The sequence below is a fragment of the Leucopleurus acutus genome (genome assembly GCF_964270905.1).
Source record: "Leucopleurus acutus genome assembly, chromosome: 9".
Lineage (NCBI taxonomy): Eukaryota > Metazoa > Chordata > Mammalia > Artiodactyla > Delphinidae > Leucopleurus > Leucopleurus acutus.
Window position 1 is genome coordinate 100,510,717 of NC_139144.1, and position 27,116 is coordinate 100,537,832.

Consider the following 27,116-nt stretch of genomic DNA (forward strand, 5'->3'; position numbering starts at 1 on the left):
TTTATTGTATAGCTCAAAGTTGGCTTTAGAAATTGTTGACCCTGATATTAACAAGAGATATATATTTAGCTACCTTCCCAAATTCCTCAAGACTTCTCTTGTAATATAAAATTCATATGGGGAGGTGGGTATTTATTCATAAAGAAAACCAATGTTTATTCATTTCATAATAGTTAATACTTATAGAATTAACGTACAACAACCCAAGTTGGTATTTAGAGAGCTAGTCTTACTCACTGAATATGAAACAATAGCTAATATCTATTGAGAGCGAACTTACTATGTGCCAGGCACTGCTCTAAGTGACAGTGTATATACTTAATTCTCAAAACTCTATGAAGTAGATACTGTTATTATCCCCATTTAATAGAGAAGGAAACTGAGGCCTAAAGAGGTTAACTTGCTGAAGGCCCAGCTATTAGGTGAGCAGAAATGAGATTTATATCCATCTGACTTTAGAGTCTATGCTCTAGATCCTTATACTGTTCTGCCTCTCAGAGGGTGAGTCTGTAAGTCAGACACCCCTGGCTTGTAATCTACCTCTGTCTCTTATGGAGCATGTTACACGTCAACCCGAATAAAATATGACCCCAAATGAAAGGCAATCCTCCATTTTCCCAATGAGATAATTAAGAGTACCTTTTGACTTACATATATAAACTTTTAGGGCTGTGGGTGAAAATGTCTCTAATATTTAATTACTATTTTTAAAATTACATAAATAATTTAGAAAGTTGTTTTTTTTTGCGGTATGCGGGCCTCTCAGTGTTGTGGCCTCTCCCGTTGTGGAGCACAGGCTCTGGACGTGCAGGCTCAGCGGCCATGGCTCACGGGCCCAGCCGCTCCGCGGCATGTGGGATCTTCCCAGACCGGGGCACGAACCCGTATCCCCTGCATCGGCAGGCGGACTCTCAACCACTGTGCCACCAGGGAAGCCCAGAAAGTTCATTTTTCACTCTCACTTTTTGGAAATAATTTTGTTCACATTTCTTCACATGCAGCGTTAACATCAGTGTCTTTGTCATAACTTTGTGAGTCATCTAACACATTTTTGCAGAACAAAGCATCTTCAGCTCTAAATTAGTTGAATACAGAATTTTTTCCCACATCTAATGCTGTCACTGGCCATGTTTTTCTAAGTTTCAAGTGCCCATTAGCATAATGTTAGGACACTTTTTTTAGTTGTCTCATATGTATATATTCATGATCTCCACGTTGTTGAGTTATTATATTGCTGTTTTGTTTAGAAGACTTATTTATAACTACACCAATATTTGTAATTGCAATGCAATAACCCCCAAAGAAAAAGTACTACGTTTAAGTCTCTGCTTTTTTCTTTGTAAAATGGGACTTAACAGCCTTCTTTGTTTTTTGACCTAATGGTATAGATACAGATATGCTGTTTCCTAGCTGCTAGGCACTGTTTTAATGCTATGCAAACCCTAATTCATCTACTCCTTAAAACCAATCTACAAAGTGGATACTACTATTTGATTTTATAGAGGAGAAGCCTGAGGCACAAAGAGGTTAAGTAAATTGTCCAGGTTGGCAAGGGCCAGAGCAAACACAGGCAACCTGGCTCCTGGGTCAGTCCTCTTAGCTGCCACACTATTTTCCTGCCCTTCTGCCATCTTGATGCTCATTATTGAGAAAAGGCAATAGATTTGACAGATACAGAGTTAGGTAGTGCCAGGCACATACCAGGCTCTTAGGAAATGTTAGCCGTATGAGACGTGGGTCTCTTTTTTAAGTATCAATAACTAGCCTCCTTATTTGGTCTGGTCCTGAGTCACTCTCCAGCCACCAAGACCCCACAGTGTCTGGGATTTGGGACCCTGGTGAGTCTCTCTATTCCCTGGGACATTTATTGCTCCAGAATATTGAGTGAAGGGATACCATCTCTTTAATAGCAAATGAGACATGATGCCTTAATCCTATTTGGTGATGTGTTCTTTGTTGTTTACAACTCACAAATTTCTAATAAAACTTGGGATGATGATACATTTTTTTCCTTAATACTGTATTGGTATTGTAAGTGTATATCGTATGATCAACTGCACGGTTCTGAGTGAATTTTATAGAATTCCAAAAGCTCTTAAATTTCGTTAATGTTCTGTTTCATATGAATTAAAAATTACTAAAGAATATTGTTAATTTTTTAAAATGCCTCAAAGAGGCTATTCCATATAGTATCTCTGAAGCAAAACTAATTCTGTACTACTTCCCAAGTGGCAGGTAGCCCAGGAAATGGTAAAGGCAAAACTCAGTAGTCCGTGTTTCATACAAAGTTGTTCAGGTCTCCCTTGCACTGAAGGGAAGGGACACAAGAGGAGAGAAATTATGCTGAAACTATGGCATCTTCTTTTTTCCGCACCATAAAATTTAATGGCTGTGTTCTGAGTGGGAAGAACTACTGTTTGAATGCAAAAGGCCTAGATTAGGATCTCAGCTCTACAAACTGACGAATGATAGCATGTTAAAGATCATTGATTGATCCACTCATAATAAAATGAAAGGAGTGAACACAGAGTTCTCTTTGCTGAGTTTCACAAAGTATGGAGATGATTTAAATGAATGCTCCTGGGCTTACTTTAATATGCCTTAGGGAAATAATGCTAGAATTTGCTTAATTTCCATTCAAATTACAATTTTAGGGGAAAAACATCAATGTAAGAAACTACTAAAAGACATGTAGTAGTGGGATCTTACATTACAACAAAAATCTGATGACGCAAGTACTGAAAGTTGGCAGATGAAACCAGATCGGTGTCTCCGTTTATTCACAACCCTGATGCTATATGAGACAAGGGTACTCCAGAAACTCCCTCTAGATGTGGTGGCAGATGGAAGTGTATGTGTGTGTGTGTGTGTGTGTGTGTGTGTATGTGTGTGTGTGGGGGGTATAAGAGAACTCTGATCACAGATGCACAGAGTCTATATACCATGTTTCATTGTTGTTGGTTTTTCTTTGTTTGCTGTTTATAAGAACTCAGCCTCCAGAACTAGATATAGCTGAGTTCCCGTTCTCAGTTCTGACATTTACCACATACGGGATGCTTAAACGTTATTAGATTCAGTTCTCTCACCTATTTATTGGGGATAGTAATTCAAAAAAATCTTTTTCTGTGAAATATTGTTTGGAACTGTTAATGTTAATCGTCAAGAGGTATGCCTCAGCAATCTATGATAGGAATGGGCCCCGAATATATGAAGTTCATTCTTCAGTGGGGCAAGGATGACCTAATTTCTCAAAAGAAAATATGTCACTTCTTAAAATTTTTCTTTATCCACATGTTATTAAAAAACCCTCTTGATGATTAGCATTAACAGTTCAAAGTAATAATTGGAATTAAAATGAATAGAAATCACACCTTAAGCTCAGATGCAGCAGTGGCTGCTATCAACAAGGCTGCTTTTATATGAGGTCCAATTTCTTTAGTAATTAAGTTTCTTGAAAAAATAAAGTAACCTTTTTACTTTAATCTGATGGAATAATAGACCTTTTTGTCATGAACAATTAAGCTGGTGATTTTCCCTTTAAAAATTAACTTTATGATGAAGAAGTTTTCATTAGAATTTTTAGGAAGGCTTTCTGGTCTACCAGTTAGAACAGAAAGCCCTGTTACTGAAGACAGCTTATAAGTGACTTCCCCTGAATGTGTGACTATTTAGGATTAAACATTTGTAACATTACTGTCCTTGGGACCCATGCCCCAAAACTGCATTTCAAAGCAGGGTTCATCACATTGTAAAGGCAAAAATAACAACCAAAATCAAAACCATACACTTCTGTGGCTAATTAACACTAACTCCAGTTTTATAATTTAACAGAATATGTTATGGTGACGGTACAGTCCTCCATGAATCAGTTTTGTGGGAGAACCCACTACTGGAGAAGGAATTGTTTCAGTAAACACTACTACTTGTCTGACAGCTAACTGACTTTACTTTTAGAATAAGACTGTATGTTTACATAGTAATTTCAGTACAAAAAATATGTATTTGTATGTATTATACATTTCATAATTTGAAAATTATTTAGTATTAATTACTTTAGAGCTGTTTTCCTCCATTGAAATAAAATGTGCTCAATAAATGTTACTAAGTTAAAAATTGAAAATCCTGAAAAAAAATACCTGAGGGATGATTATTTGTAATGATATTTACTAGTACAGTGTTAGTTAATACTACATATATGTGACTATCTTCAAGCCCCAAGAAGCCTTACTTTTTTTCTTTAAAATGGTGTTTCTGTTTAATAATGTAAACCAATCACTAGATTATGCTTTTCCTGTAAAGGACAACATAGTAAATAGTATAGGCTTTGTGGGCCATACAGTTTCTGTAGCAACTGTTTTTGACTCTGTAGAACAGACAATGTATTAACAAATGAGTTTGACTGTATTCCAGTAAATTTTATGTGGACACTACATTTGAATTTGATATAATTTTCACGTGTAATTTAATATTGCTATTATTTTATTTTTCAACCATTTAAAATGTGAGATTTATTTTTAGCTCTCAGGCTGCACGGAAACATGGCAGCAAGCAGTATTTAGCCTATAAGCTGTGGTTTGCAGACCTCTGATCAGAAGCTTGGAAGCCATCATTCGTGCTTCACTGATTTTCTCTCATTCCATTTTTGGATACCTTTTCATGCTAGGCTCCTCTTTTGTGAGGCTGAACTGTACCTTCAGTAACTCCTACCTGTGGATTCTAGATTAAGCCATCTGGAGTAGTCTAGAACAAAATAGTTTCCCTTTCCATAGGCCTTTATAAGGTGAAAGAAAGTCACTTTGACTCACTTAGATTTCTGTCTCTCTCAGTGTTCCTTAAACTCTTTCAAGATACGTTTGTTTGAAGGCTGTTCTCCTCTCTTTACTCCTTAATTTTCTAATTATTATTTGAAAAATGAACACAAACTAAACAGAAACTTTGTTATTTTCTGTCTAATGGATAACTAAATAGATTTTCTATTTCTGAAGACCTTTGTACTAGGCAAGAGTGGAATGTGATTGTTAGGGAGTTGTTGATTTATTTTGTTGATGTTTATCTGTTTAAATATAACCTAATTCATTATAAAGATATCTTATTTGTAAATGATCAGATAATCCTGGTATCATTTCCCATACCTATTAGTGGTCAATTAGTACAAATAACTGCTGTAGGGAAGGAAAACTTTTCCTTTCTTCCCCTCTAGGTTCTTTGGCTAATCTAAGAATTAAATTGACATCAGACAGATTGCCAGGAGGAAAACAAATATAATTTATTATTATTATTATTATTATTTTTTGCGGTACGCGGGTCTCTCACTGTAGTGGCTTCTCCCGTTGCGGAGCACAGGCTCTGGTCGCGCAGGCTCAGTGGCCATGGCTCACAGGCCCAGCCGCTCCGCGGCATGTGGGATCTTCCCAGACTGGGGCACGAACCCGTGTCCCCTGTATCCGCAGGCAGACTCCCAACCACTGTGCCACCAGGGAAGCCCAAAACAAATATAATTTTGTACGTATGGGACCTCTCCAAAATATGAGACTCAAAGAAGTGACCAATGTAGGGCAGATTTTATACCTTTTAGCTGAAGAAAAAGATTAATTTTGTAAAGAATTAACAGGACAAAGAAGTTTTGGGGTAACTTTGGTAACCCAGAGTTTTGGGTTTGGGGTAGTAGATTAACGAATTAGTAACATGGTTTGTTTATACAGCCTTCTTGGCCCTAACTTCCCTCTCTCTAGTGATAAGGAAGCCTTGTACCCTCCTGGTACAGGGAGGGTACCTTTCACATGAGAGATTTGTTTCCTGCTTTCAGAGGGACAAAGGAGGGTCAGAGTATCCTTACTGCACTTGCTGTTTCTTAAGTAACTTGAATTCAAAATAATCAGTATGCTGAAATAGCATATGTTGGGGTGGCATATTCTTCTCCCCTTCACTGCACATACTCACACATTTATTCTTTAGTCCTTTATTTCTGTTAGCTCTACTTGCCAGATGTGGCTATTGAGAGGCAATGACAGTACAAAAAATAGTTCTTAAAAGCAGAGAGTGACATGAGATAAAATTACAAATCCTTTTTCTCATCTGAGAGTGAAGTCTAGTAAAGCTAACTAGAAAATAAGTTATTAAAATAGTTCATCATCGTCTACCAAACAACTTAATTCACTCCATTTTCTCATGTACCCCGATGGCACATTATGTCCCTACTTGATTGGGTTATATTATGGCGTATTTGGTCTGGCAGAGGATAGAACTACTTATAATATTAAAGAAGATGAGATATTAATTGTAGCCACACTGAATTTTCCTAGATGAAAATATATTAATTTTTACTTACAAAGCTCTGACTGTTGTTATTAAAAATTATTTTAAACTGAATCATCTTAAGAAAAGAAATGGCCTTTTCTCTTGTATCTAACAGGTTCTGGGTTGAATGACGGCCAGTGGCATGAAGTCCGTTTCCTAGCTAAGGAGAATTTTGTTATTCTCACTATCGATGGAGATGAAGCCTCAGCAGTCCGAACTAACAGTCCTCTTCAAGTTAAAACTGGCGAGAAGTACTTTTTTGGAGGTAAGACTACCATTTTTTTAATTGGTTAACTAATACATTGCTAAAAATGGAGTTTCAGTAAAGTTTGAAGTATTTATATTGATTCAGTGGATTCAGTAGATCTCAGAAAAAAAGCAAACAAACTCTGTAACCTCATTGAACTAAAAGGAGCATCAAATTTATTGTTTCTTCATGATAAAGTGTTAATATGATGTCACCATATTCTTCTAGTCCAATTCAAATATTCTAAGTATAAAGCATGAGATTCTGAATCCATTCATTCTCATAATACTATTCTCAAGAATCATGTCCTTGGATTATACATTGGTCACCTCTTGCTGTGTAACTAATTACCCCAAACCTTAGTGGCTTAAAAGAACAAACATGTATTATCTCACAGTTTCTCTAGACCAGGAATTCAGAAATGACTTAGATGGGTGATTCTGACCACCTGGGTCTGTCATGGGGTTATACCCAAGCTGTTGGCTGTGGCTATGTTATTTAAAGTCTTTATTGTGCTAGAGAGTTTGCTTCCAAGATGGTGCACTCACTTGGTTGATCGTTTGTGCTGGCTGTTGGCTGGGGTGCCTCGGTTCTCCTCTATGCAGCTCTGATCCTTTGGGGCCTCTCTTCTTCAAGTGGTCTCTTCTATAGATGATGGGGTGGGGTGTGTGTGTGTGTGTGTGTGGAAAGAGAGAGAGAGAGAGAGGGAGGGAGGGAGAGAGAGAGAGAAAGAGAGAGAGAGAGAGGGGGAGAGAGAGAGGGAGGGAGAAAGAGATACAGGAGTAATAAGAAGAGGAACAAGGTTGAGAGAGAGAGAGAGAGAGAGAAGTGGAGAGGTAGGGAGGGAGAAGGGGCGGGGAGGGAAAAGCCAGTAAGTGGGAGAGAAAATTTACGAGATAGAAGCCATAAAGGTTTTGTTCTTGTTTGTTTTTAATAATCCGGTCTTCTGTTATATACAATTGGAAGTCACATCCCATCACTTCTGTTATATACAACTTATTAGAAGCAAGTCACTAAATCCAGCCCACACTTAAAGCAAGGGGATTACACAAGAAATCAGGGGTTATTGGGGGCTTCTGAGAGGCTGCCTAACACAGGTTGCCTTACATGAAGCCACCTTATCACAAATATCTTGATTCTTAAGTAATAAAAAGATTAGTGGAATGGAAGATTCTTTTAATGATAAATTCTACTTCTATATGTGAAAAAGTGTTGGAACACAGACCTGACATGTTTTCTAATTTGAGAAATGCATCCTGCCAGAAAATGTTTTTCTTCATTAATGAAACGTAGGGATATCTTTTATTAAAATGCTAGGTGTGTTGCCTAGATCAATAATAATCTTTCATTAGATTATTCCCTTTCTCATTCTAATTACCCAATGTGAGATCTAAAAAAATACATTGTATCCTCAGAAAAGGCTTTGGTTTAAGCTTTAAAAAGTATGTGTACATATACTTCCCTCTGCAAATATGCCTATTAATATTCCTATATCTGTTTATTTGTATATATATGTTTATATATCACTATTTGTATATATTTCTCTAATTATTAGAATAAGCCTACTTGACAACAGACATCTTGTATGTCTTGTTTCCTGCTTTATCCCCCAAGGTCCTAGAAAAATTCCTGAATATAGTAGATGACCAATAAATATTTGTAAATGAATTAATAAATTCTAAAAAATAATCAAGGCAAGCCTTTTATTCCTAAATTTCCAAAAGAAGAAATAGAAGCCCTAAGAGCTGTACTGACTTGCTGCTGAGTCTATAGCCAGCCCCTGAATTCAAAACCTCTGACTGCTGTATGAGGGTGCTTCTCCCCTCTGCATCATGATATGATGATGAGTGGCAGCTCAGAGACAGAAGTCCTGAACTAGACCTCTGTTTCTTTAATCTTCCATGGTCTTTGTTGGGAGTTAAAGCTACATGCTTTTTAAAAGTCTCTCAATAAATATTTGATGAGTGGATGAAGTCAGACAAGATGTCTTCAGAGTGAATAAACTGGGCTGATCGATGTGAGAAAAAGCAACCCAGTAGCTAAACTGGTCTTTCTCCCAAAACATATTTAACAAGATGGACTTTTGGCCAGCAGTTTTCATTGCTGTCAGAAAATGGATGACAGCACTCAGTGGGAAAGCTGTCGATAATCCCTCCTCATCCAAATGGCAGTGGGATATCTTCGGCCATGAATGAGCTTGCTGAGTGCTTAAGGCGAGTGTTGATCTATGTCCATCTAGATGGGTAGGCAAAAAGCTATAACCACAAATTCATGGCATAGAGCTTATAAGATATGAGGGCTTTACAGTGTGCTATTACTATTGCTTTACAGATTTGGGTTTTCAAACCCAGCGGTCAGGGTCATATTTCCTCTCTCTTGGGTCTTTAGTCTGCCATTGGGAAATGCTGTCAGAAAATGATCATGATGCTTCTTTGGTTATATCTTTATTGTCTGAATCCTCAGAGTATATGAGAATCACTAGGGGAACTTGTTACAATACAGATTCTCAGGCCCCACTCATAGAACTTTAGAATGCAGGATGTTGAGAAATCGAAGAATTCTAAACTTCAAGTGATTCTGAAACAAATGATCTGAGGAACAGAATTATAGATCTGACTTAGCCACCTTGCATGCATATCTATTATATTCTTTTTAAAAAACAATGTTAGCCACTGACAAGTGAGATAAGTAAGAAACAGCTATTCTCATACAGCTCTGCCACCATGGAGCAGTGAACGGAAGCCCCAGACAGGGTCCGGGGTACATACAGACATTTATTAAATGAACATTTATTAGCAAGCTGGAACAACACTGTTAATACAGACTCCTCTGTCAGCTCAATGAAGTCTTAGCTCTCTGACTTGCCTTCCCTTGAAGAAACTGTTTTCTTCAGGCAGCTGTAGCAGTGTTTCAGAGGCAGGATTCAGCTGTACCCAGAGCCAGTGCCAGGCAACAGAAAGCCTCCTAAGCTAATAGCTGGCACAGGTTCACTGATCCAGAATCCAGAACCGTCTCCACGGCTTCAGGTCACAGACCTCACTGGAGTCTTATACCATTTTCACACAGGCTGTGAGTGTTTCTAAAAGAAGTTTTGCCAAACTACATAACCTTAATATATTTAATTTCACCACTGAGATCTCTTTCCTAACATTTATCTACCATTTATGCTAATTAAGAGACCGCTATTTTTACCAAAGAAAACCCAACTTGACATTCAGAAAGTTGATGAGAGGAATAGATAGCAGAACTCCTGGAGTAGTCGTGTCTGGAGTGGCTGCAGTGTTTCTGAGAGCCTGCTCACGACTACCTCTGGCACGTGGCTGCCTGATTAGAATGATAGCCGCCTCTGGACTGTAACTTAAAACACACACACACAACTTAATACAGTCTGTGCTGAAAATTTAAAGTAAGTTGTAGATGTTGTAATGATGACATCTTAAATATTAGTATAGTGGAAAGGAGGATTGACTTTGTTCTAAAATAAGAACTTTGAATCATACACACCGAATTTGGGATGGTGGCTTCTCTTAGTTGATAGGTCATTTTAATAATTTATCTTTCTTTATCTATTAAAAGGCAATAGGATCTGTTCTGTGAACATTACACAGCATCACCTGTTAACCCCAGGGTCTGACCCCAGGGTTTCATGCTAAATGCTGATTGCCTTTCTGATTCATCTGGGGTCTTTTCTTAAACTCCCTTTGAGACAGCCCCTTCCAAGGAAAATTTCAGATTTCAGGTCATGTGCTCATCTAAGGCCTCTCACCAACTGCTTGGCTACTCAAAGCATTTCTTCCTCCTTAGTCAGTAAAAATCAAATTGTTTCCGCGCTGGGTGAAAGCCTTACATAAAGGCGTTCTGTCCTTAACCATGTCCACAGTTTGCTTCTTTTGAAGTAAGTCCTGGCCACACAGCTGCTTTTGCCACCACAGGCACGGCTGTGCCCACCAGTGTGGAGCCTTCTCTCTCCACGCCTGCACCCTGCTCACGCCAGGAAAGCTCTTAGTTCTCCTCTGTAACACTCTGAATCAGACGTTTACGCGCTAAGAATTATCTTGCCTTGTTTTTTCTTGGGAATAAACAGAAAAAGAAGGATTCATTTGGGAATGTTTCCTCAAGAAAAGTTATTTTAGCTGCTTTACCTTATTTCTCTATCTCCCAACTTGAATTCCTTTTGATAACACTTCATTAATTTTAATAACCAAAAGAATTCTAAAGAAAATAATGCAATTTATTATTGACTGCTTACCTGGGAATTGGCTTTCTGATTTCTGATACAGGCCAGGGCCCATGATCCTGAGAGAGTAGAAAGATTTTTCAACTTAAAAATTTCTTCAGGTTTGGTATTTTGATCATTTGTTTTAATTTAAAAGGAAAAGGAGCTGTGGGCTGAAGAGGAGGGGTAAGAAAGATCCAGTCTTGTTGGAAGGGGAGTGCTAAGGAACACATTGGGGGTGGCAGCTCTCAAGAAAGTGCCAGATTAGGTGGAGGTGACCAGAGAGATGGGGGGCATTGGGAACTGGCCAGAGTCTGATAGGAATGGAATTAATAAAGCTTAATAAAAGGGCACATCCCTTCCCAGTTACAAATCTAGGCTCACCAGTATATAGCTTTTTACTCCTCATTGAAATAGAGCATGAATTTTAAATAGTTATTAGATTGATATGTAAATATGTTACTGACCAGGGTTTTTGGACTCCTTAATCAATAGAAATTGATCAGAGACCAGACAAGAAATTCAGACTAGGCTTTACTGGGGCCCCTGCTGCAGCAGGGGGGGAGCGAGAACAAAAACGGGTTCCCTTGCTCGCTTCCGAGGTGGGGCGAGCTGGTTCCTCATATGGGGTGAGGGGAGGGGTGTGTCCAGGGGTCGGGCTGGAGGCATGGCTTAGGTGGTCTGCCCACCCCTTAGGTGGTGGTGAGTGCCGGACAGGGGGGTGGGGGGCATGGGTGGTGCCCTGCTTTTGCTCCCGACCCCCTGCCTTTGCTCCTGGCTCTGCACAAGTGGCAGTTGGGTTTTATTTTGATCTTTTCTGTATTTTGTTGTTGATAATTTGCCCCAGTTGCACATGCACACAATTATTTTTAGTTCCTTATAGTGTCTTTGTGTTTTGTTGCTTGAGAAGACCTTTGTCCAGGTGCAAGTACTGCAGCAAAGTGTCCCAGGTCCTAGCCTGTCTCAAATATATGTCTGTGTAAAGTAGTTCTCATTGAAGCAGTTAGAGACTTGTTACCAGTGCTGGTGCTCCCTGGCTGTTGAAGGGAAAATGCCACCAGCTGTGAGTGCCTAAAGCTTTCCTTAGCGATCTAAAACACACCACAACTTGGTCATGAAAGGCCTCCCAGATAGTTGCTCAGGAATACCTGGGTTGACCCGTTTGTCACCAGAATATGTGCAGGACCTTGCAGCACTCTGTTTATGGTCCAGTCTTCCTTCCTCTGAAGGGCCAACTGGCCTGTTGTTGCACCTACTGAAGATCTGTTGTTTGGAGATTTGTTTTCTAGCTCCTTTTTGTTGCTTTCCACAAGAAATGGAGTGATAACTGTTGTATCAAATGATATGGTACATTAGGTGATGTCTTCTCAGTGGTCTGAAAAGTGAATCTTAAACAAGCTTCTTTTTATTAGGTTTCCAGGGCTGCTGCAACAAACTACAAACTGGGTGGCTTAACAGAAATTTATTCCCTCACAGTTCTGGAGGCTAGAAGTCTGAAACCAAGGTTCAGCAGGGCCCAAGGTTCACTAGGGCCCTGATCCCTCTAAAGTCTCCAAAGAAGAGTATTTTCTGGATTCTCCTACCTTCTGGTGGTTGCAAGCAATCCTTGGTTTTCCTTGGCCTGTGGATACATTGCTCCAATTTCTGCCTCCATCTTCAAAATGAATTCTTCCCTCTGTTTCTCTGTGTCCAAATTTCCCTCTCCTTTTAAGGACACCAGTCATCAGATTAGGGATCCATTAAGTGATCAGATTATCACCTCCTTTAACTTGATTACATCTGCAAGGACCCTATTTCCAAATAAGGTCACATTTACAGATTCTAGGGGTTAGGACTTCAACATATATTTTTGGAAGGTACAAGTTGGCCCATAATAAGATATAAGTGATTTGCTTCATAGCTCCCTTTAATTAAAGTTATCATACTTCTTAAGGGAGATTCATATTTCTGGATTAATATTATCCATTTTCAAAGATGAATTTTATAAGAGTTGAAAGTAAAACAAATTTTAGCCAATGTGGATAACTAAAAGGTAGAGACATTCAAACAAACAGCAACAACAAAAATTAAACTGCTATGCACACTGGATAAAAACAGCACTGCTGGCCAAATTTCTGAACATTACTTTCTGACCTCTAAATAGGACTGAGTATAGAATTTTAAGGAAATCAATAAAAAATATTTTTGAGAAAATTCCATGACCACACTTGGTTATGGTGAGAAATCATCTCTGATAAATGTTAGAAAGCTTTGTGTAAACAAAACAATACAAAAGTGCAAATGATAAGTAAAGGAATCATTGTTTAGAAAATGTCCCTAACTAACAATTAGAGTGAGAAAAAAAGCATACAGCTTAGACTTTGTATCAGTCAGGATTCATATATATATATATATATATATATATGTACACACACACACACACACACACACACACACACAGGGTTATGGAGCCCAGAAGTCCCACAATCTGCTGCTGTCTGCAAGCTAGAGAACCAGGAAGACAGTCGTGCAATTCAGTTAGAGTCCAAAGGCCTGAGACCCAGTGGTTTAACTCCTAGTCTCAAAGGCTCCTCTTATAAGTCCCAAAGTCCAAAGGCTGAAAATCTGGGAGCTCCAGTGTCCAAGGGCAGGGGAAGATAGACATCCCAGATCAAAAAGAGAGATGGAATTTGCCCTTCCTCTGCCTTTTTGTTTTCTTGGGCCCTCAACAGATTGGATGATGCCCACCCACTTTGATGAGAGCCATCTTCTTTACTTAGTCTACTGATTCCAGTGCCAGTCTCTTTTGGAGACACCCTCACAGACCCACCCAGAAATAATGTTTTACCAGTTATCTGAGCATCCTTTAGCCTGCTCAAGTTGACACATAAAATTAACTATCACAGAGTTGGAGTTAGCAAACACTAGGGGCAGGATCATACATAAAGACAAGGTGGGGAAGTCTATCCACATTGCTTAGCTGACCTGGAATTTTTCAGAAACAGAGGAATTTTGAATTTGACCTTGATTTGTAGTGTGGTGGGACCTATCACTACCAAAGAAATGAAAATAGTAAAGACTTTGGCTGAAGATAATAATAATGCTGGAAATAAAACAATCACACACATACAAAAGAGTGCCATGAAAAGAAGATGAAATCCTGGAATTGTTCTCTTTCTTCAGTAGAGTTTAAATGGCATTTCTGAAATCACATGTGTTTAAGAATAAATTGTCATCCTAATGGCATGGTGTACTGGTCTTGGAATTTTGCATAATGTGCATCTACTGAGCAGTAGAACATAGGCTCAGAGTCATAAAGATATAATGAAGTGTTCCCAGAGAGTTGTTCATATTAAAACAACCAGAAAAGTTTAGGAGAACATACTTGACACCCATGGCTATGTGTCCAGTCCCTTACTGACAGTAAGATCATTCCTACATTTAACATATAAATGCTGGGTACATGTGCTGTTTTGCACATGAAGTGTTCTCACAAGAAATGCCTTCAAAGAAAACAAATGTGATATTACTTTAGGAATTGAAATCCTTCAGCTCTGTTATTAGATCAATGTTCAATTTTCTCTTAACTGGTTGAAATAATGGTAAATCTTTTAATCTTTTTGTGGCCTGTTCCTCTAAATGCTTGGTTATCTTTAGAACTTTCTTTTCAAACATGCATTTATCTTTCTATTACAGAACTGAGATCTGCATTTATTCATTTATATCCAAAGAGACTATGGAGCCCTTCATATAACTCAGGGGTTATGCTTGGTGCTGGTGATACACCGTGACCAAACAGGAAACAGAATCTCTACCCTCATAGAATTTACAGTTTTTGCTCTTATCCCCCCATATGTCTCACCTTTATAAAGTTATCATTTTACATTGTTTGTATGATTCTCTTATTAATGTATACCTACTCTAAGCTCCATCTGGGGAAACATCTGTTTTGCTCTTAAGACCTTTCACCTGGTTGGATGAGGGCTACATTGTCAAGGCTTATCTCTTTTACTTAAAGTCAGTTGAATGTGGATGTTCACCACATCCACAAAACACCTTCACAGCAGCACCTAGATGAGTGCTGGATTGAATAACTGTGTATTAGAGCCTATCCAAGTTGACACGTAAAACTCACCATCACAGAGTACTTTTATATATCCTGGATTCTGGATTCGAAGCATCAAATAAAAATATAATCAGATTGTCTGGTTTAATGTACAGATAAAGGAATACCAGAAACTGCTTTTACAGTTTTCTAATTATGATATCCAAGTCTTCTACAGGCATGTTCTTCTATTTTGTTTAATTTTATGTTTCTTATGTTACCTCTCTTATTCCCTTTCTCTCTTTTCATTGCTTTTACTAAGATAAAATTTACATATGCGAAAATCCACCTATTTCAAATGTATATTTCAAGTGTATAAATCAGTGAGTTTAGTGAATTTATACAGTAGTGTAGCCATCACCACAGTCCGGCTTTTAGATCATTTCCCCAGTCCCCCAAACTTCCCTTCTGACCCCTGCAGTCAATTCTCATTCCTGCCCTGTCCCAGGCAACCACTGGTCTGGTTTCTATTGTCCCTATAATGTTTTCTTTTTTCCCTAGACCCTTATTTTTTTTGTTTTGTTTTTTGACTCTTCTCTTGTTTACTGTCCTCCTTAGAGACTTTTCCCAAGTCTCACCTCCTCCAGGAGGATGACCAGGCCCTCTCCTTCCTGCTCTAGCACGTCCTGACCCCCACCCCACCTTCAGCATCCCTGGTCCCTGTTGTCCCACTCTACTTTCTTCCCTCCCCTACCACAGCACTTAATCACTTTCTAACATACTACATCCTTCATTATGTGCTATATTGACTGTTTATTATTGGAATCTCCACTAGAATGTAAGCACTAATACGACAAGGATATTAGTTGTTTACATTTTCTGCTATATTAAGTGTTGGGGAAAAATGCCTGATGCATAATAGTTCTATATTTAGTCATTGACTAAATTAATCAACAGTCCCTATGGTTACGTTTAATGGTTACATGCAAAAGGGGCTAGAGGACTTCTCATCCCCACATAGATGGCCAGCTTCTGCCACACTCTTCTCCCCCTAGAGAACTTTAGGTAAGGGATACTGACTGTGCTGGCAGAGAACAGCCACTGGTATTCCATTATCATATTTGGCAGGAATAACTTTTCAGGGTCTTGACAATAACATGATTTTGTATTAGATGCACTTTTATCTAGGTGTACATACTATCTGTTTGACTAATGAGGAGTAGGGCCAGGATTCAAATCATTTTATTTACTAAATGTTTACTAAAACCTGGCATTATTATTCATGCTAGAGCATTGAACAAGTCAGAAAAAAATATTTGCTGTCATTCCAGTTGAGATAACAAATTGGTGAAATGAGTATTTTTGGAGAAAAATCAGAGAAGGGGATAGGAAGGTCTGGGGGAAGGGGGATGCTGAAGATTACCATTTAAAACAATTTGACAGATGAAGTCTCAATGAGAAGATGGCACTTGAACAAAGAGCTCAAGGATTGGGCAAAAAACTCAAGGATGTGAGCAAACACATCAAGAAGAGATATGGAGAAGAGCATCTCTGGTAGAGAGAAAAGGAAGTATAAATAGTACACAGGTATGAGCACATGGAGGTCTTGAGGACAGGAGGCCACACAGCTTCAGGAATGCGAGGCTTCAGAGGCTGAATTGTGAAGGGTCTTTTACTCTGAGTGAGGTGGGTGGTCATTTGAAGATTGAACCAGGTGAATGGCAAAATTTAATTTACATTTTAAAACAATCTCTAAGGGTGCTGTTTTGAGAAAAGACTATGGTCAGATGAGGGAGCAGTATAGTTAAAGTAGTGGAGACTATCGTAATAGCCCAGATAAAGGAAGATAGACTAGTGGAGGAGTGGGAAATGGTCAATTCCGAATACATTTTTGGAAGTCAAGCCTATAGGACTTGCTGACAGGTGGGATATGGGCCCTAATACACAAAAAGGAGTCAAGATGACAGCAGTCAGTCTGACAAAAAGCCTTGAGCTTACCCTTTCCTCTACTCCACACTTTCTCCTTCTGCATGGACTCCTTTGGGGTCCATCTGGCAGTGTTTCCCTAAAGACTACTTCTGACCTGTGCATCAGGAACTGCTGAAGGTATTGCTATCCATGGAGTAACCTGTCATTCCTCCTCCCAAATTAACAAGACCATGAACCAACCCCCTAACCCCCCAACACACACACACACACACACACACACACACACACACTCTGTCTCTCTCTCTCTCTCTCTCTCTCTCTCTCTCTCTCTCTCACACACACACACTCTTTCACAGTTCCCTGCATCCTCTCTCTCCTTGATGGGTTCTGAATTAGTTCTCAAATCTTTCAAGTCTTGCCCAGGTGCTCTTTTTGCTGCATCACACATGGGGTATAACAAGGGTCAAGATTCTACTGATTTAAAACCAGCTCTGGTAAACTAAACTTCCAATCAGTCGCTGAATTGGGGACTGCAGTGCCACTCAGAAATAGGCAAGTGGAGAACTTCGACTCAAAGCTAAACAACTGCTATAAAATAAATGGTCTTTAAAAATATTAGTCTAGTGGATATACTTCCAACTTGAGAGCATGGACTAGTCATCATCTTTTCCTTTTGGTCTTTCTTCCACCCGTGGCCCAACTATACTGAGGTTAGAAGGGATCAGGGGATAAATTATTGCCTTTTAAAAACTAAAATGAAAGTTCACCATCATCTACATTTATATAGCGTTGAACATCACTTATTAATATTGAAATACGTGGATTCCCATTTTACTTTTATGTAATATACCTCCCTTTAAAATACTATGGCAAGAGTCAAGTTTTTCTGACCAACCGACTAACAATTTATTAAATAGCAAAACAAGAAATGAGGAAATCACATCTTAGAACCTTAGGGATTCCTGTAAGTTGTTAAAAATTATTTTGATTTGGATTGGCTAAATTTATATAATAATTGGAATTAAGTTTTCTTTTATTGTTTCCATACCCATTCACTGATTTTTATTTATATATTTTTCCTTTGTGCTTTTACTGTTTCACCCTGGTTCATTGTTATATGTGATTGTTTTTCTCTTATTCAGCTTCAGAGAGTTAGTCTTTCCTTAACTGTAGTGAATTAACCTAGAAATTTACTCAATTATTAATTTCTTAAAAAGAATTTGGTTGTTTAAAACAACCACTTGCCATAAAAATTTTTTTTTAAGCAAATTCTAAGCAAATTCTTTCCCCACTTTAAAAAACACATTTTTAAGCCATTTCTTTCCATTATGAGAACATTAACAAGAAGAGACACATTTTTTTTACAATCCAATTCCCAAGGAACTTTTGGTTGTTTTACTTTGTTTTCCAACTACATGCATAAAAGAAAAGGGCACAGAGGAGGAAGGGAATTGCACAGTGAAATTGAATATATTAACCTCTTCAGAAACTCTTTCTCTGTTGGAGATAGGAAAGTATTCATTACATAGCCCCCACTTCCAAAGACCTTTTTATACCTCCTAGAAGTAAAATTTGATTAGAGCTATGATTTGAGCTAATTATCATTAGAATTATTGTGATATTCTACATGCCTTTGATTTTTTCTGGCTCTTATGACTGGCTTGCACTGGGAATATTCAGATTTAAGAGCAAATTGTAAGTAGTTTTTCAAAGGAAAAAATCATGAAATTATAAAAACTCTTTGACTTGCAGGAATTGTCTTAATTAACCCTGTGGCTATTTATCACTGTTATTTTGTGTTTTTTTCCTCCTTATATTAATTTTGTTATTTTAAAATCACTAGATTAAAAGAACATAATGTTCTGACTGCAGAAATATAGGTAACTATAAATATGTAGATTGAATATGATTTTTTGTATGTATCTTTTAGAAAATATTTTCCATATCTAAAATGCTCTTAAGTTAAAAAAAAATTGGCCAGATCTTAAAACTGTGATGACTTGTATATCTCATGTAAATATGTAATATGTGTGTCAGGTTATTATTTGGAGAACATAAACATTTCTACAGATTACCCTATCCAGTTGATTTTACCAAAAAAAAAAATTTATACTTTTGTTTTCATGAGTAATGTGTCAGTTCAGGTACTCCAAGAAACAGCTGTTAAGGCAGAATTAGACACTGAAAGATTTACTGGGCAAAGTGTCTCTGAAGGATAAAGCGGTAAAAGAGGAGGAGGAAGCCTGACACCTGAGGAAGGAGTGATGGAAGGAAAGAGGATTGTGTAGGAAGAGCCCCAGGTTGTAGCAAAGCACTGAGACAGTGTCAGCCGCAATCCTTATAAAAATAGCCTGTTAGAGTCCCACGATAGATGGAAATGGCCTGACTTGGGTGCTCTTGCCATGTTTAGTAATTAACTGGGGCAGCCTCGGGGAGCATGGCCTCAGCAGGAGGACATCTGTGGACCCCAATTAGACCAACCAACTCTGCTCCTCAAACAGGAAGGGAGATACGACCAGCATCCCTCCTTGGCCACCACAAATTATTGAGTAATGATACAAATAAGTGAAAACAAAGGTAGTTTTAGGACATTCTCTCATAGAACCTCTTTATAAACCGGAAAATAAGTTTTGTTTTGTTTTCTAATAAAGTTGGTATTTCTGTTTACATTCCCAATTTTCTATGGCCAAACAAATAGAAGAAATGATTTTAAGGGACTTTTTTTTAATTGCTGAAAATTCATTTCCTCAAAAACACTGTAGTCTTGTAATCTGTTTTCTTTAAGACGGTTCTATGTGCAAGTAACCAAATCGAAATATCTGTTCTTGATGTAGTGGGTTTTTTTTTAGTAAATTTATTTATTTATATTTGGCTGCATTGGGTCTTCGTTGCTGCGTGTGGGCTTTCCCTAGTTGCAGCGAGTGGGGGCTACTCTTCAGTGCGGTGCTCAGGCTTCTCATTGCAGTGGCTTCTCTTGTTGTGGAGCACGGGCTCTAGGAGTGTGGGCTTCAGTAGTTGTGGCATGCGGGCTCAGTAGTTGTGGCTCGTGGGCTCTAGAGCGCAGGCTCAGTAGTAGTGGCGCACGGGCTTATTTGCTCCGCAGCATGTGGGATCTTCCCAGACCAGGGCTCAAACCCGTGTGCCCTGCATTGGCAGGCAGATTCTTAACCACTGCACCACCAGGGAAGTCCCTTGATGTAGTTTTAAGCTTGGTGACTCTGTTCTTTTATTTACTTACCTCTGTGTTCTGCTAATTCTCAATGGAGGTGAGCCACTCTGATCTCTCTCCAATAGAACTTGCTGATCCATCCTTTTCTTCTCCTTCCTCCTTTCAACTTATGCCCCCTTTCAACCTTGTGGCCTTGAGAAAGAATAACCCTTTATGATAATATCCTAAATATTATTGCCATAAGACTGTTTCCCACGTTCTGATAGATGGCTCTTTTTGTTGTTGTAATTATTTGTTCCTTTCATTTATTTATTTTATTTGTTTATTATCTATAGTAACAGAGTACATACAGAGTTCTGCTGATGATTATATATTTGCATCAGATATGAATTAAATCCTAATATAACAAGTCCTAATCAATAAGATGCCTATTTCTCATAGTTTATTTTTCCCCATCCTTACTCTTACCTGAAGGTGGTAAAAGACATCTTGGGCTACAGCTTTACTTCCTTCTAAGGCTGCCTCTTGGCAGCTGTGGCTCATAATTACTGTCCCTTAGTTTAGTGTACGGTTTGTGTATGTGTGTGGAGGGCTTGCTTGTTTTTTTGTTTTGTTTTTTTTTTACTTTTTCAAGCTTGTAAATTGAGGAATCTCCATCATTTTAGATTGTCAGCAGAAGCAGAGAGCCTTCCATCTTCCATTTCAAAGTGGTTTTCCTTTTATCTCAGCCTGCTGACTGGCTAGTCCTAGACTGAGTTCATCGCTCTCTTAAAGACTGCTGAACATAGCAAGAAGGAGCCAGTGCACATCAGCATTTAATTGTTTCCTAACTTTGCTCCTAATATTAAGTCTCAGTTGGCACCTGCTTTGCCTTCCAAGGAACAGCAGTTGACAATATGACCAGATATTTTGCTACAAATAATAAAGGCTCCAGCTTGCCAAGCCTGTAATATCCCAGGCTTCAGGGCCCAGTGCTTATAGCAGGCAATTCCATGAACTTAGGTTTTGTCACACATAACATCTTATTTTAAAATATAATACCAAATACAGTAGTTGTTTGGATTAGGTTCTGCTCTGAGTGACAGAGACTGCAATTAACAGGGTAGAGATTTCTTTCTTTCTTCCATAAAAGAAGACAGATAGAAGGTAAACTCTGGAGTCGTGGAGTCAGAAAGTCAAGCTGCTTCCATCTTTCAGCTTTACCATTCTCAACATTTACTATTTGCCTTGTGGTTCCAAGCTGTCAGTTTAAGCTCCAGACGTTAAATATATCCAAATTCCAAGCAGAAGCAAAGAGAAGAGAATGGGAGGGCCTGCCCCCTTCCTTCAAAACCACTCCCTCAAGTCTCATATTATGTATGAAACACTGCATTGGCTGGAACTTACATGGTCAAACAAGGGAGATTGGATAACTGAGTGCCCAGTTAAATATCTGTATGCAAGAGGGGGAAAATAAATATTGGAGGGTAATTAGCAGTCTCTGTAACAACTCCTCTTTTAATATTAAACAGTTGATATTATCTTTGAACTTATTATAGTCTGTATACCCAATTTTACTTAATAAACTGGCATCCAATATTATTATTCATTCCTTGGGCAAATTTTGAAAATCTATGTATGGTTATTTAATCTAAAGATATTAAGTTTGGGAAATACATTTAAGTGGATTCATTTCTTTTCCAAGTTTTTAATTATCCATCATCCTAGCCTGAAGCTTTTTATAGCAAATAATTTAGAGAAGCAAAATTAGTTTTTTAAAAGCAATAGAATATTCTCTAATCATGTATTTCTATCTCTGCCATTCCCAATCATATTTCTATTCCCCATAAAAAAGCATAATTCAGTAAATTTCTTGCCTTAAATTAAGAGAGAAGAGTTATTTGGCCATTCCTTAAAACACCAGAAGTTACTGAAATTAATGCTGGTTGTTATCTAAGAGCTTATTTCTTTAGCTTAGAAAGTAAATGATTGTACATTTCTTAGTTTGCAGATGGTGGAAGTACAAGGGAAAAGGAGAAATATGATCCTGATTGTTTAGTCTGGAGAAATGGGAATTAAGAGGCCAGAAAAACTGTCTTTGGATGTAGGAAACTGCTTATAGCTTAAAAAGAAGTGAGGTGTATCAGGTGGACAACATGAGTTTAAGCTCCAGGAGAGCAGTTTTGCTCATCCCAGTATAGATAGACAGATCTCAGTACTATGTGGAAGGTTGCTAATGTGGAAGGTGCTAATTAAACATTTGTTCTACTAATTAATAAGGCTAATTAACCACATCATTAAAAATTACTCTATTAGACATGTTTATATTACTTTATGCTAGCAGGCAACAGTGAGTGTTTTAAACTTTTTTTTTGCACTTCTTTTGCTATTAAAAAAGTATAAGATACACCATTCCATGCCTTATATTTTTACCTCTTACTGTGGCATTGAAGTATAATCTGTAGGAAGGCATGATTTTTTCCCCAACATCAACTTTAAAGGTTACAGGTGCACTCTAGAACACCTTAGTGTTTCCTTGATAAACATCTCCGGTTTTTCCTTGTAAGAATTTCACTAAATCTTTCTAAGACTTACTTTTATGTTTGAAGATTATATTGTCCCTTGGGAAGGTGCGTTTTCTAATGTATAATTTGTTTTTCAAAGAAAAAATCTTTTAAGCTAAACAAAGACACATTTCAGCATTATCCTTGTTTGAAATAACACAAATATCAAGTAGAGAAAAATGCATCATTAAATTCTGCACATGGCTGTAGATAATATCATGAGAGGGAAAGCATCCTCCAAATTTTTAAAACACCATTTCAAAATGGTTTTGGAGAAATGAAATTAGAGTACTTAAACATAACTAAACGTAGCTTACTCACAGTAGTAAGAAATGTTTATTTACTGTTTTTGAAGGTCATATAGTTTCTGTCAAAGCAGACTGTTGGACCTTGTGTGCTAAGTCTGCACGTTTGCCATCTCTCTTGCTATGCCTGCTTGTTCCCTGGTGAAGTGAAAGAATAAAATGTTTGGTGGGAGGAGAGTGCTAGAATGACGGAGGGTAGCAAATGTTTTCTCAGCTTACACAGAACAGGATAACATAGCCCTTATTTGTTATTGCTGTCCAAATATTGATTTGTTTTTTTCAACCAGTCAGGCAACAGCTAAGATTCCCTATATATTATAGTGGGAAAAAAATTATGCTAGTTACAGCTTCCAACTATATTAACTGTTGAAGTCACACAATGTATGATTTTTTGGGGTAAAATATGTATAACATAAAATTTACCATTTTAACCATTTTTAAGTGACTATATAGTTCAGTGATATTAAGTGCACTCACCTTTTGTGACATAGCCATCACTACTATCCATCTTTAAAATGTTTTCATCTTCCCCAAACTGAAACTCTGTACCTATTGTACAACAAGTCCCCATTTCTTCCTCCCCCAGCCACTGGTATCCACTATTCCATTTCTGTCTCTATGAATTGGACTATTCTAGGTACTTCATATTAGCGGAATTATATGATTTTTGTCCTTTTGTGTCTGGCTTATTTCACTAAGCATAATGTCTTCAACGTTCATTCATGTTGTAGTATCAGAATTTTTATGGCTGAGTCATATATTCCAGTGTATGTATTATATGTTAATCCATTTTGCTTCTCCATCCATCAGTGGACATTTGGGTTGCTTCCACCTTTTGACTATTATGAATAATACATGTACAGATGGTATACTAATATCAGCTTGAATTCATGCTTTCACTTCTTTAGGGTATAATCCCAGAAGAGGAACTGCTAGATCCTTTGGTAATTCTATTTTAATTCTTTGAGGAACTTCTACAATGATTTTCACCATGGCTGCACCATTTTACGACCCCACCCTTAGTGCACAAGGGTTCCAATTTCACCACATCCTCACCAACACTTGTTCTTTTCTTTCTTTCTTTCTTTTTTTCTTTATAACAGCCATCTGAAAGGGTGTGAAGTGATTGGTTTTGTTTTATGGAGAGGTGAAATGTGTTGAGGTAAATGTTGTCTATCACCTCTTACACCTGGCTTTTACACTTAGCCTGCTTCCTGTTCTGCACTGATACCACTAGACTAGAAGTTCTTTGAGTGCAGGGAGGATATGTCTTGTTTACCACTGTTTTTCAACTTCTGATATAATAGGTGCTTGATATATGGTGCATGAATAAAAGAATGGAAGAAAAGATAAATGAATAAACAGATGAGTGCATCTTAGTATCTCAGTAGTAATACCTGTTAATTTTCCTTTTGTTGATCACACAAGCTATGAAAACCTCTAGAAACCCTGAAACCCCGAAGCTGACTTGAAGAATCTTATGTTTTTCTATTTAAAAAATAGAACTCAAAACAGTAATATTACAACAGTAATATTCATTGGCTTTTTACTGTGTTATAGAGACTCTTCTGGGCATTTTACTTATCTCATAAATGCTCGTGATAGCCTCATCAGGTGGCTTTATTATTATGCCCATTTAACAGAAGTAGAAATTAAGCCTCAAGTTATATGATTTGCCCAAGTACCCTCAGCTCTTAAGACTCAGAGTAGGATTTGAATCAAGGCTTGTCTGACTCTAGACACTAAACTTCTAATCAACATAATGTGTTGTTCACTACAGTGCCTGAATTTAGTTGGCATTTTCTTAATTAGTTTCCAGGTTAAATTGTAATCACTGCTTTAAATGTCCTACAGAACATCCTTACATTAAAACTTAATCAAATCAAATAGATCAGATCAGAGTAAAAGTTCTAAAAAATCATACTAGCTCTGTTTTAGAAACCTCTAAAGACATGGAGAAGCTATTCCTGCCTTTATTGTATAGCTGTCTGAAGTTTTCAGTGATGAATGTGCATCATAGTTTCTTTTTTATTCCTCATGTTATTTAAAGAAATGAGATATTTACATATAGGTAAGTACTTAAAAGTATCTGTTCTGTGATTAGTGGGGCTTTAGGAAAAACTATCTTCCTTTCAAAGTTCTTTCCTTATTGTCTCTGCCAGAATATTTGAAATCTCCAGTCATGCACTCTTTTGGGTTAAGGAATTAAAAGCAGTTGTGAAAATGCAAATGCTATCCTAAAAGGTTGATATATTAAGCCATTATCAGCCATCAACACCTTAGCAGGAATTGTCTTATCAGAAAGAAAAGGATCTTGAGAGAATTAACTCTAAGAAAAACATCAGAGTCTAAGAAGCCTGAATAAGCTGGAGCTTATGAAAAATATCGAGACAATTTTTAGAAAAAATACTGAAGTATGTGGAACAAAAATGTGGAGGATGAGTCAGGATGAGAATGCGGTCTTAACAAACAATAAGAAAGAAGCAAGGTGGGCTACTTCACTCTTATTTTCCTTCAGTGTTCTTCCATGAGGAAAATGGATTTCAAACTAGAAAAGGAAAAACAAGTATCAGAGAAATGACACTGGAATCTAAAACCAGTGAAGAAAAGAAGAGCTTCTAGTTGTCTCTAAAAAGAACTGTTAGCAAAGGATGCATATCAGGGATACAAATTTCAACTCTCCGTTAAACACGAAATCATGCATTGTATGCACCTGGCACCTAAGATAGCTGAGAGTTGTGATCACATAATGGATGGTCTCTCAGTTACAGATGAAAATGGCGGGGGCTGCCATGAGTGGTCATTTGTAAAGCGGGGCAGGACGGATTCCAGAGGCTACAGGGCAGTGGAAGCCTGATTTTACTCTCTGTAAAAATTATAAAAATTGATTATTAAACTAATGATTTATTAATACTTGGTAATTAATGAAACAGTGAAGAGTCTCACTATGAATAAATTGCCCCAGGACTTTTTTTTTTTTGGAGTTTTTGATAGCACTGACAGGTTGAAAGATCAAGGGACTTTCATTAACAAGTGATGATCAGTAGAGGAGAAGCCCCCAGCCTCATGCATGCACACACCATTTGAAAATTACTGCTAAAATAAAGCTAGGCTTCAGGAGTGCACTATATCCCTCAGCTGTCTTGGGACAAATATGGTTGACAACTTGAAAGACACTGTACCTTTAACTCAATTTATTTTGGCAAATCTGTTATAGCAGAATCTGGAGTTGAACTTTAAAATCCTAAATTCAGTAGCTTTTTCATCAATGTGCAGTTTTGACCCCAAATTAAATAGACATAATCCAAGAGAAAAAGCAAAAGGAATGCATTGTCTTTACAAAATGTCCTGATTTCAACCTCTCCCCACCTCTCTCTACCTTGCAACTATGAGGATAAATAAGACAAAATTAGTAATGGGCTGAGAAAATACAGTACATTTTCTGATGACTTGTGGCGGGCTGGTCACTGCCAAGGGGTTGGGCATCCCCCCACCACACACACACACACAAAGGCACACGTATCATATCATTAACCACCATCATGGGTAGCAGACTGGATCTGAGCACTTGAGGTGAAGGTGAGTGAACTGTAAGAATTAAAAAAGGCCTGATTTTTATGGAGTAATGGTAGTAGTTGTTTTTGAAGCTGCTCTATCTTAGGGAGACCTGTTAAACTTTGTAAGCAGCTAGTTGTTATATTTGTGACATGGGATCTGATTGCCAGCATCCTGGCCTCACAGCCATGGGTATAAAGCATGTAGCCATCTCTACCTGGGGAGAAGATACAGAGGAGGGCAGAAGGCCGGCCTCTCCTTACCAGGTGGTTCTTGTTTAGTAGCTCAGATAATTTTTCTTTATTTGCTAGTTCAGATTTCAATTTGTAGCTCTCAGTTTATACCTAACATCTTTCTCAGGTATCTTGTAGAGTGCACTTGCGCTATAGAAATGGTCAGCTGAGTGAGCTCTTCAAGAGGCAACCCTAAGCTGTTTCCTGTCCCTTTTCTATGAAACATTTTTATCAAAGATTCTAGTAGTAACATTAACCTAAGCTTATCAGAGTTTCAGATGACACAAACCTGGTGGAATAGCTAAGAGTACAGTGAAGTTGTTAAAAAGGAATAGAAGGAAAATTTAAGAATCTGTGTTCAAGCTTCAGCTCTACCACTAACTAGTGGGCTTCAATTTTCTTTTAAATGAGAGAAGTAAGGCTCTATGAGTCAAGCAAACTACACATACAGCTAAAGACTAGTAAGAAACTGAAGCATAATTAGAACCCAGATCTATTTGCCCAGAGGCACAATATATTTTGGTAACAAATTGAATGGGAGGGCTTGGTGAGCAGTTCAGGGAGTTCAAAGATGATGACCAGGGTTACTAGCTTGGAC

At 37.9% G+C, this 27,116-nt stretch overlaps 1 protein-coding gene across 1 annotated transcript in view; it reads left to right on the top strand.

The window, feature by feature from the left end:
- CNTNAP2 (contactin associated protein 2) overlaps window positions 1-27,116 on the top strand; it is a gene marked incomplete at both ends in the record, with an annotated part of 2,035,904 nt that overhangs the window by 1,073,996 nt on the left and 934,792 nt on the right. Inside the window, one exon of the mRNA XM_082846865.1 lies at window positions 6,413-6,562. Coding sequence (XP_082702991.1) covers window positions 6,413-6,562 — 150 coding nt within the window. The remainder of the gene's footprint in view (window positions 1-6,412; window positions 6,563-27,116) is intronic.